At 39.1% G+C, this 15,668-nt stretch overlaps 1 protein-coding gene across 1 annotated transcript in view; it reads left to right on the top strand.

Annotated features, from left to right (window-relative positions):
- Positions 1–15,083, top strand: part of MOB3B (MOB kinase activator 3B) — a 193,826-nt gene extending 178,743 nt beyond the window's left edge. Inside the window, exon 3 of the mRNA XM_036738567.1 lies at positions 14,830–15,083. Coding sequence (XP_036594462.1) covers positions 14,830–14,859 — 30 coding nt within the window. The 3' untranslated portion in view covers positions 14,860–15,083. The remainder of the gene's footprint in view (positions 1–14,829) is intronic.
- The last annotated feature ends 585 nt before the right edge of the window (positions 15,084–15,668 follow it).

Raw genomic sequence — 15,668 nt, forward strand, 5'->3', positions numbered from 1 at the left:
ACAGGGAGCAGAGCATAATCTGAACCACAAATATCTGGACGGGATGAACGTAGTTGGGAGAAAAGACAAATATATCGTGTTAAAGCTCCATCATATCCACATAGCAACAAATATCCTGTATCGTACAAATAGGAGGGTGTTCAAAAACACTGAAGTATAATAAGAGGGACAATATTACAGGTATGTTAGATAATGACTTTTCATCATTTTCAGGGTTTGGGGAAAGAATGGAAGTTTGGGCCTTTCCATAGTCAGCATTTAGAAGTCTCTTTGTGGATGAATGCGTATGATTGTGTATTCACACACTCATAACTCTGTAGCTGAACTTCTACTGTATCAGCAATGTGTATTCTACTTGGAGAGCACAGCAGTTCAAATCAACTCTGCTGTTTCCAGTTTGGGGAGGTCTGGTATGCCACATTTTAAATGTTATTTCTTTTGGCTTGTTTGCAGCACTGACTCTCAAAAGCAAACACAAAGGATATAGATAACTGCTATATGTGAAAAGGATTCTATATACATTCACAGCAAGGAAGGATCTGAAAGATTTCTATAGTCTGGCTGCCCTGCATTTCTCAGTAGAATTCACATCTTGAAATGCTAGCTGGCAAAGCCTGGAGTCCCAGTTGAGGGGTCCAACCATTTTCATGGATCTTGTCCTTGTTCCCATTTCCATCCTCACCAAATTCCCCTTGCTGGAACAGCCAGCTTATTTTGTAGCAGAAGAACAAAATCCCCAGTCTTAGGTATCAGTCAGAGGGAAAAGAATTCATCTAGGATGGACCAGATATTTGGGCATTCTAGCAGGCCCTTTCACAGGGTACAACACAGTGTCTCATGTGTTAGTTGATTGAGATTCTGGTCCCCCTTATCATTCTCATACTGGGTTTTGTGTGTAGGGCCATAGATCAGCACTATTAGTTTCTGAGATACTAGTCTTTTGGCAGTTTCTTTCTCCCAAGTCCTTTTAGGTTTTCCCAGGTACTCTTAAATTGGTGATTAGCTGCAAATTAGAAAGTGATGAGAGAAATAAGAAATCTGTGCTATACAGTTTTAGGAGAGACTCCTTATTACACATCATTTTTGCAAATCAATTCAGCATGGCTGAACAAGATCAGCTGCAAAATCAGTACAATGGCATTGGTCCTGTCTGTTCTCTTACCGCACAATGACACGGAAGTGAGAATTATTGAGAGACTGCAAAAACGTTTTCAGCTTCACACACAAAAGGTATGATGGAAATATTCTTAATAGGTATGATAAAATTATTTCCTCATACCCAGACAGCCTTGATCTCCTCTACTAACATTTCAATCTGCTTTTCCAAGACTGCCAGTAAGGTTTGCTGTTTGTTGTTCAGTCATTTCGGTCGTGACTGACTTTTCATGGCCCCATTTGGGGTTTTCTTGACAAAGATACTGGACTGGTTTGCCATTTTTTTGTCCATTTGACCGATGAGGAAACTGAAGCAAATAGGGTTAAGGGACTTGCTCAGGGTTACGCAGACAGTAAGTGTCTGAGGTCAGACTTAAAATCAGGTCTTCCTGACTCTAGGGCCAGCATTCTATCCACTGCACCACCTAGCTGCCCCCTCTGTAAAGTTACTTCCTATTTGTTCTGAGGGCAGGAATGTGACATACTGAAAACTATTGGAAGAAGAGTCATACTTGACTGTGTGTTAGCAGCAAGGAATTAAGGTGCTTCAATTCTAGGCAATAAAGCAGTTCTTATGAAGCCATAGAAGGTCCTTATTTGGCTCTGGGGTTTACAGAGGGGGAATGAGGTCTTTGTTAGAAAGAGAATGCTCCAAGCGGCCCAATAATATCAACAACTATACCGTGGATGGAGTGGAAGTGGGATTATTTACCTTTTAAGTGGCTTAAATTGATACCATTTTTAGGTCCTCCTATAGCTAGAACTATTTGAGACCTAGGACACAAGAGAAAGTGTGACAAAGTGAAGCCAGAATACTATATTACCTTGTATTACTATCTACGTTTATGCATATTTTAAATCAGTACCACCAAATTTTAAGACTTTGCCAGCTAAGACTGTGTCCCTGAATGGAAGGAGCTAGTGAATGTTGCCAATTGTTGGAAGTATCTTTAAAGCAGAAGAAGCACTGGTCCTACGGAGTCATTGGTAGTGAGCAGATCTTGGCAGGGCCTTCTGACTGTAGGAGAGTAAGGACTGCAGTAAAGTTAGGGGTGCAGGGCATACGGATTACAAGACATTAAGACATTACTAGTAGTAATTCAGGATGGAGTACTATGTGGAGGGATTTGGTTTGGATTCAGAGAAAACATTTAATTTCTGTTTAAAAAGAATCAGACACTTTCTACTCATTTCCTTCTTCCCTTCCCTGCCCCCAATCACAAGGGTGATTCTTAGGAGCCTTTTTGAAACATCAATTACATAATGCTTTTCACGGAATCTTTGTGCTGGAAAGGGCCAGAAAGTGGTCAGGTAGTCCATTCCCATGGGGATCTATCATTAGGAATGTCCTCAGACTATCTCATTACAATCTCCAAAGAAATTATTTCAGTCTCCTTTGCTATGTGTCCAAGCACTCTTTTTGGTTCTTGACCTTACCACTGACCAAGGGAAACTGTTTTTTTCCAAAGGATCTTTCTTTAACTCATAGCAATTAGATGGAGAGATAAAGAATACCAAACATATCTACTTGTCATCCGGTATTAAAAATAGTCATAGCCTTGATTGAACTGTGCATTGGCAGGAGCTTAGGATCTCTCAAGGTCTCTTTCAGCAAAATTTTGGCATTATATGTAAGAGGGAGTGGGGAAGTGAAAGACCGACAAGAGAAATGGAATTTTCAGAATGGTTAGAACTTTCATCTTCCCTCATTCCTCAAAACACAAACAAAAAAAGTAAATAAAACACAATCTGGAGTCCTTCAAATCTCTAAGAAACAACATCCTACTGATTCAGTTCAATTTAATAATGAAAAGGATCTCTAAAAGCCATGTTTCTGATCTATCTTCTTTCCTACTACATCACCCTCAGCAGACAAATGGGTCTTATTCATTAAAATCTCCTTTGAAGGGAAATCTCCATAAGAGTCCATGCCTAAGTGTTACCTGACTGCATAGCTAAGACAGTCATGCTTATACTTTTTTACTGCAGTTTAAGCACATTTCCTTTTATTTCTGACAGTGAGTACACCTTACTACTCCTTACCATTCTTCTTGTCCTAATCTCTTCTAAGTGTGATCTCTCCTATTCTTCTGGAATCAGTTTCCTTTTCTCTGTGTGGTATTAGGTTTTGTTCTTGGCCAGAGAGCTAATGTTCTCAGAAGCAAAATATATAAACTTGTCTTTGATTCTTATCATTTCAGTTGCACTTGTTTAAGAAAGTAATATAAAAAAGAAAGATAATGTCTAAGTAGTTTTTAGTGCAAGAAATCATCATTCTTATTAGCAAACTATTAGGAATCTCTTCTTTCTTTAAGAGCTCATCTATCTCATTAATTTATTTTTTGAGATTGATAGATTGAGATCAGGTTCCCCTATTCTCATTCCAAATACAACCATTACATACAACCAAGGTTCTTTTGATCTGCTTTAATAAGGAAAGCAAGGTTAAAGGGGTTGACAAGTTTACTTTAATCCAGCATACAGACAGCATTCACTTAGTTCAGGGGAAAAAGCCAGCACCCTGAACTTCAGAACAAATTACAAACAAAGTACAAACATTAATGGACAGACCCAATACAGATTCATAGTTACCAGCATCTAGGTTCAGCCTGGGACCTCAGAACAAGGGCTGGCCCAGAGTCACCCGCCACCACTGCTGCACCAAAGAGCTCCAAAGAACAGACAGCCAACCCCTGGTTTTTATATCTTTTTCAGCGTCAGGGATGAGTCACACATGCGACTCACCCACCTGACCTAGAATCATCACAAAGAGGTGGATTTAAACCCACGTGGTCTAAAAGCCTCTGGTCTCCCAGACATGTAAACTAGGCCCTCCCTGGAGTTAGCTCCACCTTGGGCCCCACCTTAGTTGCCAATCCACACCCACTAAAGTTTTACACCTAATAGGGGTTTGGGCCTGGGGCTTAGCACCTAGTAAGACTCAATCAAAGACACTGAATTAATCAAAGGAAACAAAGGCTAAACTCTTCAAGGGCACTTGTTGAACTAAGTGCTAAGGAGCCCATTTTGATTACCAACACACCATATTAGTGATAAATTGGATGCCTGATAAGCCTGATAAACCTGATAAGTTTTAACTCCACTGTAGCTCAGACCTTGTAGTTCAGTTGTCTAGTCATGTCTGACTCTTTGTGACCAACCCAATAGGGTTTTCTCAGCAAAGATACTGGAGTGGTTTGCCATTTCCTTCTCCAGTTTTAGGCAGGGGTTAAGAAGGTCACAAGCTAGTATCTGAAAGTCACATTTGAGCTCTGCATGCCCTGCCACACTAGGTGCTCTATGTTTTTTTAAAATCTTTTAAAATCTGGAAGACCTAGTTCAAAACCAGACTCTGCTACTTACTATCTATGGCACCTTAAATGACTCACTTTAGCTTTCTCCAATTCACATCATCCAGATACCTTGTACCACTGTGTGCTCCTTCACCTCTGTCTCACATAATGAGGTAACCTTCCTTCTTGCCAAGGCAAACATGCACAAATGGTGCCATTCCATCTTATCTTCTCCAGAGGTTTGCCTCTCTGTCATCCCCACTCTCTCACTATCTTAATTCTCTCCTTGTATATAGGCTGCTTCTCCATTGCCTACAAAAATGCCCATGTCTTCCTTATGCTAAAAAAAAACCCCCACTTCACCTATTACCGTTAGCTATAACCCCATATTTCTTCTCTCTTTTGTACCTAAACTCCTTGGGAAGGCCATCTACAAGTGTTTCTACTTCTTTCATCTCACACAACTATAGTTTGGCTCCCAATCTCTTCATTCAACCAAAACTGCTCTCCCCGAGCAAGGAATAGTTTACCTATCAGATTTATGGGAAGGGAAAGAATTCATGACCCAGCAAGAGATAGAGAGCATTACAAAATGCAAAATGGATAATTTTGATTATCTTAAATTGAAAAGTTTATGTATAAACAAAACCAATGCAACAAAGATTAGGAGAGAAGCAGAAAATTGGGAGAAAATCTTTATACCAGTGTCTCTGATAAAGACCTCATCTCTAAAATATACAGGGAACTGAGTCAAATTTATAGGAATCCAAGTCATTCCCCAATTGAGAAATGGTCGAAGGATATGAAAGGCAGTTTTCAGAGGAAGAAATTAAAGATATCTGTAGGCATATGAAAAAGTGCTCTAAATCACTATTGATTAGAGAAATGCAAATCAAAACAACTCTTAGGTACCACATCTCTCCTGTCAGATTGGCTAACATGACAAAACAGGAAAATGATAAATGCTGGAGAGGATGTGGGAAAATTGGAACACTGTTACATTGTTGGTGGAGTTGTGAACTGATCCAGTCATTCTGGAGAGCAATTTGGAACTATGCCCAAAGGGCTATAAAAATGTGCATACTCTTTGACCCAGCAATACCACTTCTATGGCTATATCCCAAAGAGATCACACAAGTGGGAAAGGGACCTGTATGTACAAAAATATTTACAGCAGCTCTTTTTGTGGTGGCAAAGAATTGGAAATCAAGGGGATGCCCATCAATTGGGGAATGACTAAACAAGTTGTGATATATGAATATAATGGAATACTATCATGCTATAAGAAATGGGGACTTCATAATAACCTGGAAAGACCTACATGACAAAATGCTGAGTGAGAGGAGCAGAACCACGAGAACATTGTACATAACCACAGACATACTGATTCTGTCATGACTGACTTTGATAGACTTGGCTCTCCTCAGCAATACAAGGTTTAAAGACAACTTCAAAGGACTAAAGATGGAGAGAGCTATCTACATCCAGAGAAAGAACTATGGAGTCTGAATGCAGATTGAGGCCAACTATTTGCTCTCCTTTTTTTTTTCTTTTTCTTTTTTTTGGTTTTGTTTCTCCTTTCTCATGATTCATTCCATTGGTCATAATTCTTCTTTACAACTTGACTATTGTGTAAATAAGTTTAATGCGAAGCTATATGTAGAAAGATTCCATGCCGTCTTGGGGGCAGGGGAGGGAGAGGGAAGGAAGGGGAAGAAAATCTAGAACTCAAAAACATGCAGAACTGAGTGCTGTAAACTAAAATAAAAAAATCTTAATTTTAAAAAAAACTGCTCTGCCCAAAGTTAGTTATTATCTTCTAATTGCTGACTATAATGGCCTTTTCTCAATCCTCAGTCTCTTGACTTATCTTCAGCCTTTGACACCATCAATCACCATTTTCTCCGTGATGCTCTCTTCTCTCTAGGTTTTCAGGACACTATTATCTTCTGGTTCTCCTCCTACCTATCTGATCACTCCTTCTTATTCTCCTTTGGTGGATTTTCATCCAGGTCACACCCACTAACAGTGGTTTTTCCCCATTACTTTGTCCTTGGCTCTCTCTTCTCTCCTCCCTCGTGTTATTGCACTTGGTGATCTCAATACCTCTCATGGATTCATTAATCAATTGTCAGATCTACTTATCTAGCCCTTAACCTCATTGCTGAACTCCAGTCTTACATCTCTAACTGCCAGCTGGAGAGTTCAAGCTGGATGTCCAATAGACACCTGAAACTCAACATACCCAAAAACTAAACTCACCATTTTTTCACCCAAACACCTCCCCTTTCCTAATTTCCATGTTACTGTTCTAGGCACCACTTTTTCCCTAGTCATCAAGGCTCAAAATTTAGGTGTCATCCTTGACTCCTCACTTTCACTCCCAATATCCAGAGTGCCAAGGCCTGTCAGTTTTACCTTATAACATGTCTCGCACATGCCCTCCTCTCTCTTCTGACACTGCTACCTTGTGCAATTCTTCATCATTTCACACTTAGACTATTGCAATAACCTGTTGCTTAGTTCACGTCTTTCCACACTCCAGTCCATTTACTCAGCTGTCAGAATTATCTTTCTGAAGTGCAGGTCTGACCATGTCATCCCTCTTTACTCCAGAAGCTCCTTACCAGCTCTAGAATCAACTACAAAATCCTCTGTTTGGCATTCAAAGCCCTTCATTACTCGATCCTTCTCTACCTTCCCAGTCTTCTTACTCTTCCCCTTTTTCCCACATATTGTTCATTCCACTGACACTGACCTCCTTTCCATTCCTCAAACCAGATATGCCATCTCTCAATTCTGGGCATTTTTACTGACTTTCCTCCTTGTCTGAAATACTCTCCCTCCTCGTCTCCCTCCACACTTCCCTTGCTTTCTTTCCAGCCCAAGATAAAATCTCACCCTTATATAAGAAACCTTTCTTGATCCCCCATAATTCCAGTGCCTTTCCTATGTTTATTATTACCAATTTAACCTGTATTTACAGTTGTTTGAATGTTTTCTCCCTCCATTACACTGCAACCTCCTTGAAGGCGGGAATTACCTATTGACTTTCCTTATATCCCTAGAGCTTAACATACTTACTAGCACATAGTAGGTATTTAATGTTTATTGACCAAGTTTTCTTATTCACAAAATGAGACAGTTTAACTAAATGACTTCCAAGGACCCTAGAAGCTCTGAATCTATGATCTGAATTTTTCCCCTCCTCTTGCTTCTTTTCTCCATATTCTTCAATGGTACAGTGCCCATTGCTCCAATGAACAGAAAGGTAATCAAAATTCGAGGCAGAATATGTGCTTTAAAAGCCTTTTCTGTGTTTGCTGCTGTTTCTGTTTCTTTTGCAATGTGACCCACACTCAACCTCTGCATCATTGAACTCTGTTGAAATATTAAAAAAAAACTTAGATAACCCCTTTTGCCAAGCCCATTTTCTTTTTTCAAAGCATTTGTCATCATATTCTACCAAACCCTTTTGCTTTGTTCTTATGGATCTGCTGTTGCTGTTTCTCCTGTTATGTAACCATGCAGCTTTTACATAGGCTTGTATGGACAGGCAGCTTTGCCTACACAACATGGGGCTTACTTTTAAAACTGGAAATTTGTTCAAATTGGAGGGTGTGTTTAAAGTCCATGATCTTTGTCCAGCCATGGTAAAGGGTCAATAGCCTGCTGCTTAAAAAATTAAGTGGATTAGTAATCGAAGTAGCAGTAAGATGTTCTGAAATCGGAAGGCTCTCTGTATAGCTTATTAGCTCTGTTACCAGGATTTACTTTCTGGGGGCCTTCATATCTTTATCCATAAAATGAAGGGATAGACCAAGGGCCCTTTCAGCTCTAAATTTTGATGATTCCATGACTTGAGTGGTAAGAGCGAGATTCTGTGGCCCTCAAGATAGTTATTTGTTTTAATATCAAAAACAGTGGGTAGCAAAAAAATACAGTATTTTTCCATTTTAAAATAGAAATATAAACCCACCAGGTGGGGTAATAGCATATTTTTTGCTAAAAATTATTTTTGTCTACTAGCTCCATAAAAAGATGTTAAATACTTAGTTATTAAATTTCATACAAGCTAGTAAATGTCTGATGCTAGTAATAAATTTGAACCCAAATTTTCCTGACTCCAGGTTCAGAGCTCTAGCCAGTGCACCACCTCACTGAAACCAAGCTTTTAACTTAAGAAGATGCAATTATTCTGTCTTATGGATTTAAAATTCTAGTTTATAATTGGGAAATACTGTAATTAATTTCTCATTTTTAATCTACTTGCAGTATTTCCCAATTATAAACTAAAATTTTAAATCCAGAATAATTGCATTTGAGATGGTATAGTGGCTAGAGCTTTGAACCTGGAGTCAGGAAGACTTGAGTTCAAATTTATTGCTAGCCTCTGACATTTATTAGCTTATATAACCCTGGGAAAATAAATCATTTAACTTCTTCCTGTCTTAATTTCCTCATCTGTAAAATATTTCACCTCCCAGGTGAAATTTATCCCAGGATAAATGAATGGTATTTGTAAAATGTTTTGGAAGCCTTAAGTCACTATATAAATGCTAGCTTTTATTTTTAATATCCCCTCAAATGTTTAAAATTCAGTTATTCAAACTTTACCTTACTATAATGTATCTAAATTAGAATTAGAGAATAAGTCCAGTTTCCATCTTTTAAAAGCAAACAGAACAATTATTCCATCAATATATTGTCCCTTTCTACTGTTTTCCAAATACTTTTCCCCTCGTATTTTCTTCTCTCTTCTTCTTTCTTTACAGCTTCCATAACACGTCAGACATACGGGGTAGTTAGTAACTCAAGAATTTGAACTCATGGAAAAGATTTCATGAGGAACTTTGAACAGAATGTAAAGAAAATAAAATCTCAGCATAGCTGACAACTTGTAAGACTTAACCTGAACTGTTAATAAAATATGACAATTTTGTAATAAAACTTATGATAATCTTGCAAATGTAGTGGTACTGTTTGCAACCGCAAGCTCATTCACTGACCCAGAAAACTTATATCACCCTATCCACTGGCCTGTCTTAGCATAAGTGATGTAGAACCCTGAGAGTGAACAAGGCATGAGTAAAATAGCTCATTCCCTCTCTTTCCTAGCCTGAGGTTTGTAGAAGGGAAGTAGGATCTGAGAAAGATTTAAGAAGTCATAAAACAAAATATCACTATCTACAGATTTCAACAATCAACCATATTGTTTACTAAAATGCCACTGAAAAGTCTGTTATTGCCATTGGTACATTTTTTTCAAACCAATTTCTGGAGATTAGGAGTGATCCCATGCTTCTGTGTCTTCCAGTACTGTCAAATCACTTCAATGGATAGATAGCTTTGACAAAAGGCCCTTCCATAGGTCTTCGACATTCACTACAGACCCCTTATCTACTCCCATGAAAGTATGTAGCTCGGAAGAACGGGATGATACAGAAGAACTTTGGATGTTCTTTATGACGTCCAATGACTATTCTTTCAGCAGCAAGTTTTTAAATGATCTCAGCAAGCACCACTCAGTGGGGCGCCTTCAAGAATTCAGTCACCTGGATGAGGACAGTCTGAAACATGATGGAACCTGTTATAGATTCTGTCTGAAACTTCTAATCATCTTTTTTAAACCCTGAAGGTTCATTCTAATCCTAATAGAATTTTGATAGAGCAGCTTAATAAAATTTTGTTTGCATTTCTTTCCCCTGACATGCTGTTCTGCTACATACATGTATATGTTTACATATATGTACATAAATTCATGTATATTATGTTTATATTATATATGGTATACATAGACATTTACCTTGGACCACTCACAACTATTCTTATGGATGCCAGTGGGGGAATGAGAATACATCCTTAGATGGCTGCTCTTCTTTGGATTGTTGTCATTCTTTTTCTTGATTTTGATTAAAAATCCCTGTAGTAAGACCAGTTGTGATTACAGAAGAGGGATGAGGATAATGATGATAACAAATGCAACAACACTGTGTGTGTGTGTGGCGGGAGAGGGTAGCTAGGTGCTGCAGTAGATCATCCTCCTGAGTTCAAATCTGGCCTGTGTGAACAGGGGCAAATCCCTTAACCATGTTTGCCTCAGTTTCCTCATCAGTAAAATGATATGGAGAAGGAAATGGCAAACTATTCCACTGTCTTTGCCAAGAACTCCCCAAGTGGGGACACAGCACAAATGGACACAACTGCAGCTGAACAAACAAAAACATATACACACATATACATACACATAGCTTTATATACAAATATATTGTACATATACAAATGCATACATATATATATATTGCTTTAAGGTTTGCAAAACACTGTACAATATTAATTATTTTATCCTCACAACAGCCCCAGCAGGTAGGTGCTATTATTATCCCCACTTTACAGACAAGGGAAGTGAAGCTGACAGAGGTTAAATGACTTACTCAGGGTCACACAGCTGGTAAGTGTCTGAGGCTGGATATGAACTCAGAAAAAAATATCTCCACCTCTTAACAAAGAATACTTAATAGAAATGAACTGTAATGCACAATGAGACATTAATTTTCAGATAAATGTTCAGATATGTCCAATGCGTAAATTTGTTTTGCTTGACTGTGTTTGTTTAGAAAGAAGGGCTTTTGCTTTTTTTTTTAAGAGGGGGTGCAGTGAGTTATGGGATATAGTGGGTGCCTAAGGACAGTGACACAAAATAGAAAGGGGAAAAGAAAGAAGAGAGACTTGATGAAACTTTAAAGAAACACACAAGACAGAGCAGAAAGATTCAGAGAAAGATAGGCAGAGTGGTATAGATACCATCATGTTGAATCTAATAGATTCTTTCAAAAGAAAAACAAGCTGTGCATATCGGAGACTCATCATTTCACATACAGACTTTTTTTCTATGGCTTGTGTATGAAATATTCATGTTTGTTGAGGGTGAGGGTCATAAAATTTTTTAAAAAGAATTCATTTAGTACCTCTTGGCACTCACCAGCTCTAGAATCAGAAGATCTTGATTCAAATTCCACCTCTTACTTTCTATGTGACCTTGAACAAATCGCTTAACCTTCTTAAGCCTCAGTTGTGTGTGTGTGTGTGTGTGTGTGTGTGTGTGTGTGTATAAAAATGTGGGGTTGGGTCATACATTGTCCCTAGGTGTCCCTTCAAGCTCTATATCTATGATCCTATTTTTTATGTGCCCTTGGAAAAGTCACTTAACCTAGACTTTGTTATTCTTCAGTCATTTTTCAGTCACATCCAACTCTTCATGACCCCATTTGAAGCTTTCTTGGCAAAGATACTAGAATGGTGTTGCCATTTCCTTCAGCTCATTTTACAGATGAGGAAACTGAGGCAAACAGAGTTAAATGCCTTGCCTGGGGTCACACAGATAGTAAGTGTCTGAGGCTGGATTTGAACCCAGGTTCTCCTCACACCAGGCCTAGCACTCTGCTGTGCCACCTAGCTGGCCCCACAGCAAACTAGACTAGGTGATTGCTAAAGGGCTCATCTTGACTTGAATCTCATGGTCCACAATCCAGGTCAATCAAATTCATTTGAATGAATACGTATGTGTGTTGTACAGACTATGAATGCATATGTGGAAACATTGACTTATTGCAAATAATTTTTAGAGTCAGGATGACTATTCAGCTGTAGTGCTTGCATTGCCACACAGATGCATGCACAAATAGATATTACCTCTTCTCTCTTCATTGTGTCTCTTCCTGCTCCTACAGCTCCCTATTTCACATTATAAGAAAATCTCTGGCTTAGTGGACACAAAGATGTTCTGTCAAAATGCAGATGCCTATGGAATCTGAATAGAAACAAGCAGTAGAGTGTAGCTCATGTATTACCTAGATTTTGACTTAGGCTAGATTGGAATCAGGTGAATAAATTCTCATTTTCCTATGAGCATATATGTGAATATGGTTATTATAATTTGTGGACACGGGTTGGGATGGTTTATACTCCATTGCTTCAAAGGATCTAGGTCTCATCAGTGTGGGTACCCCCAACAACATAGAACACAGTCCACATAAGTTCTGCCCATATGACGCTAGTCCGCCATGCCATCCTATAAATCTAGCAGAGGAGGTCCATCCAGGTTTCTGGGGGCTTTCTTTGGATTCCCTTGCCATCATGTGGATACCAGGAGAACACAGGAGTGGGCTTTCCATCTCTTGCTTTTGCTGCCTAACAAGACCATCTTTTTTCTTGTTATATGTTTCTCTGAAAGTTCCCTTTTTTCCAAAGTTTTCCAAAACTTTTCCAAGTTTTTCCAATTTTTAAAAACATTTTCATTTAAAATTTTAAGCTCCAAATTCTCTACCTCCCTGCTCCCTGAGACAGTAAGCAATCAGAGATAGGTTTTATACGTACAATTATCCCATACTTCTTTAACCAAGTGTTTCTTGCTTTATAGCTTGCGCTGATTTAGGTTTCTCTTGATTGACGTTCTTGGCGTCAGCTCTGCTGCAGGTCAGGCCTGTCTTAGCTGGTACGGTCAGCATATCAGCCTCATATTTACTGCTATTGTTCCCTCCACTTCTTAGAAATAAAGATAGCAGGCAGTATTGTCTGCCTCAAAGACTAGAGAGGAGTGCAGTGAATTTTGGTCACTGCAGTGTCCAGTGGTGTAACTAGATGTGGAAATCATTTGCTCATTTGTTCATTCATTCAACAAACACTGGTTATGCACCTGTTCTGTGTAAAATTTTCCTAGGCATTCAAATCTGCAAAATTAGATAAGACATAATCATAAGGTCATAGATATAGAGCTAAAGGGAACCTCAGAGGCCCTGGCACATAGTAGGTGCTCAGTAAATATTGATTGATTGACCGATCTCATCCAAGCTTCTTGTTTTATAAATGAGAAACCTGAGACCCAGAGAGTCTCTGGGTGACTTATCCAAGTAACTTATCCAAAGTCAATGTATAACTATGTATCAGAAGCTGGATTAGATGTTTTATCCCTATCCTGTGACTCTGCAGTCAGTATTCTTTCCACTGTACCATACACCCTCCTGCCTTTATGAAGACTTATCCATTGATAAGCAAACATCACTCTTAATACATAATATCAGTGCATGCACAAGTTCAGTACATTAGTGCATTGAAAAATATATTGTTATGTGAACTCTAAGGGGGATCAGGGAATGATTAATGGAAGCAGTCATTTTGAGGTAGGCTTTAAAGATTATATAAGAACCTTTGTTGAATAAAAATTAAAATTAAATTAAAAAGGAAGAGGGAAGACATGTTAAGCATAGGGCACAGCATGAACAAAGACACAAAGGTGCAGGAAAACAAGGTGTGCTGGCAGAGCAGGGAAAAATCAGCCATCTAGTTTGACTAGAGCATTGTCGGGGAGTAATATGAATTATAGCTGGAAAGAGAAAGGTTATTGTGGCAGTCATGTAGAACGTGGTTTCAAGCAGGGAAAGCAAGTAGGAGTAGGTTCCATAGACAGGGTATTGGAATAGTGCAGGCAGGGGTCATGAGGGCCTGTGCTATGGTGGCAGCAATGGGAATGGGGAGTGCAGAGGAGGGAATGTGTCTGACAATTGTTGGCAAGCTGACATGGACTTAACTTGGGAACTGATTGCATGTGAGAGGAAAGAGAGAGTCACAGATAAACCCAGAGCTTCAAATATGAGAGGCCAGGTCAGTGGCAGTCCCTCACACAGAGAGAAATGAAAAAAAAGGAACAGACTTAGCAGAAAAGATTTAAAAATCCATTTTGAATAGGCTGGGTTTGAAGTGGAGCAGTGAGATACCCAGTTTGAGATCCCCTGTAGTGGAAAAAGCATTGTGTCTGGGACAGAGAAACTGGGTTCAAATTTTGTCTTTGATGCTTACTCCTTTGGTGACTTGGAGCTAGTCACTTCATCTTCATGGGCTTTAATTACTCGTCTATAAAATGAGAGTTGAACTAAATGCTGTCAGGTTCTTGCCATCGTTAGTTCTTTGATTTTATAATTCTGTGACAAACAGCTGGGCGGTTGGGCCTAGAAACCATTAGTGTACATAGGTGTGGTACAATCCTTTCCAAAGAGGGAAGTTTTATTAAAACTACTGAGTATCCCTGAGTGCAGTAGACTGAGTAGAACACTCCCAATGAGAATTCTGAGCTGCAGTGGACTAAAGTCAATTAAGTATCCATACACGTCTAGTCACCAATAAGGCGAGCCCTGAGTGGTAGAGGGGCCCCAGGCTGCATAAGGAGGGGTAAATCAGCCCCTGTTGGAAAGAAAGCAGGTAAAATCTTCCATGCCGATCCACATTGGGATGAGGTCTGTATGACTAGCCACATTGCTTCCACCATAAGGAGATCCAGTCTTAAAAAAGAAAAATCCTAATTACATCTCTTCCTCTTCTTTTTCAGAAAGAGATGACCAGCAGGATGTGTCACTAAAGAGCCATCCATCAGAAGAAGGAGGAATGCAATTTCCTCGGGGGGTTGAGCATGAAGTAGACGTTTCAGACTAAAATAACTTGTTGATTCCCAGGAGGTTGGGGACAGGCAGTGATTTTTCTCTGCTGTGCTTCCTATTCACCGAGTATGCTCTTAACCCTCAGAGTGCTGCTAGCAATATCCTATTGACCAGGTGTATTACAAAGCAAAGCAAAGAAAGAGAAAACTTCCATTTATTTTTCTGGTTCAAGAACTCTCCAGAATGAAACCTCTGTAGTTACAGACTTTAACAGTTCAATACATGTTCCAGCCATCTCAGCTTTACTGGAATTCAGGTCTTGAGACTGAGATACATATTTGTACTTTTTCCCCACTGACTAGACCAGCCTTGTCAGCTAGTCTATTTTTCCTGTATTTTATTTTCTAGGTACAGTGTAAATTAGAGAACTCTGGATCCTCAACAGATTTTTTTTCTCTAACAAGCTTTTCATCTTACAAAGTCCTACCCTGATCCTGTATAATATTTTGAAATTCCATACAACATTAAAATCTTGAAAAATCCACCTGAGAGCAAAAGCATGACTTTATCTCGTGGGTCTGCTGCTTATGAAGTCCTACTCCATTTTCAGATAGTGTCTTTGTGTTATAACTAGAGGGAAATTCAAACACCATCTTCTTCAAGAGACCTTTGCTGATGCCCCCCAGCTACTAGTGCCTTTCCCCTTTTCACCCCATCCACACCCCCACCCAAAAGGTTACCTATCTGTTTTGTATATATTTAATATATGTGTGTGTTGTCTTTTCTGTTT

This window comes from Trichosurus vulpecula, chromosome 9, assembly GCF_011100635.1.
Source record: "Trichosurus vulpecula isolate mTriVul1 chromosome 9, mTriVul1.pri, whole genome shotgun sequence".
Taxonomy (NCBI): Eukaryota; Metazoa; Chordata; class Mammalia; order Diprotodontia; family Phalangeridae; genus Trichosurus; species Trichosurus vulpecula.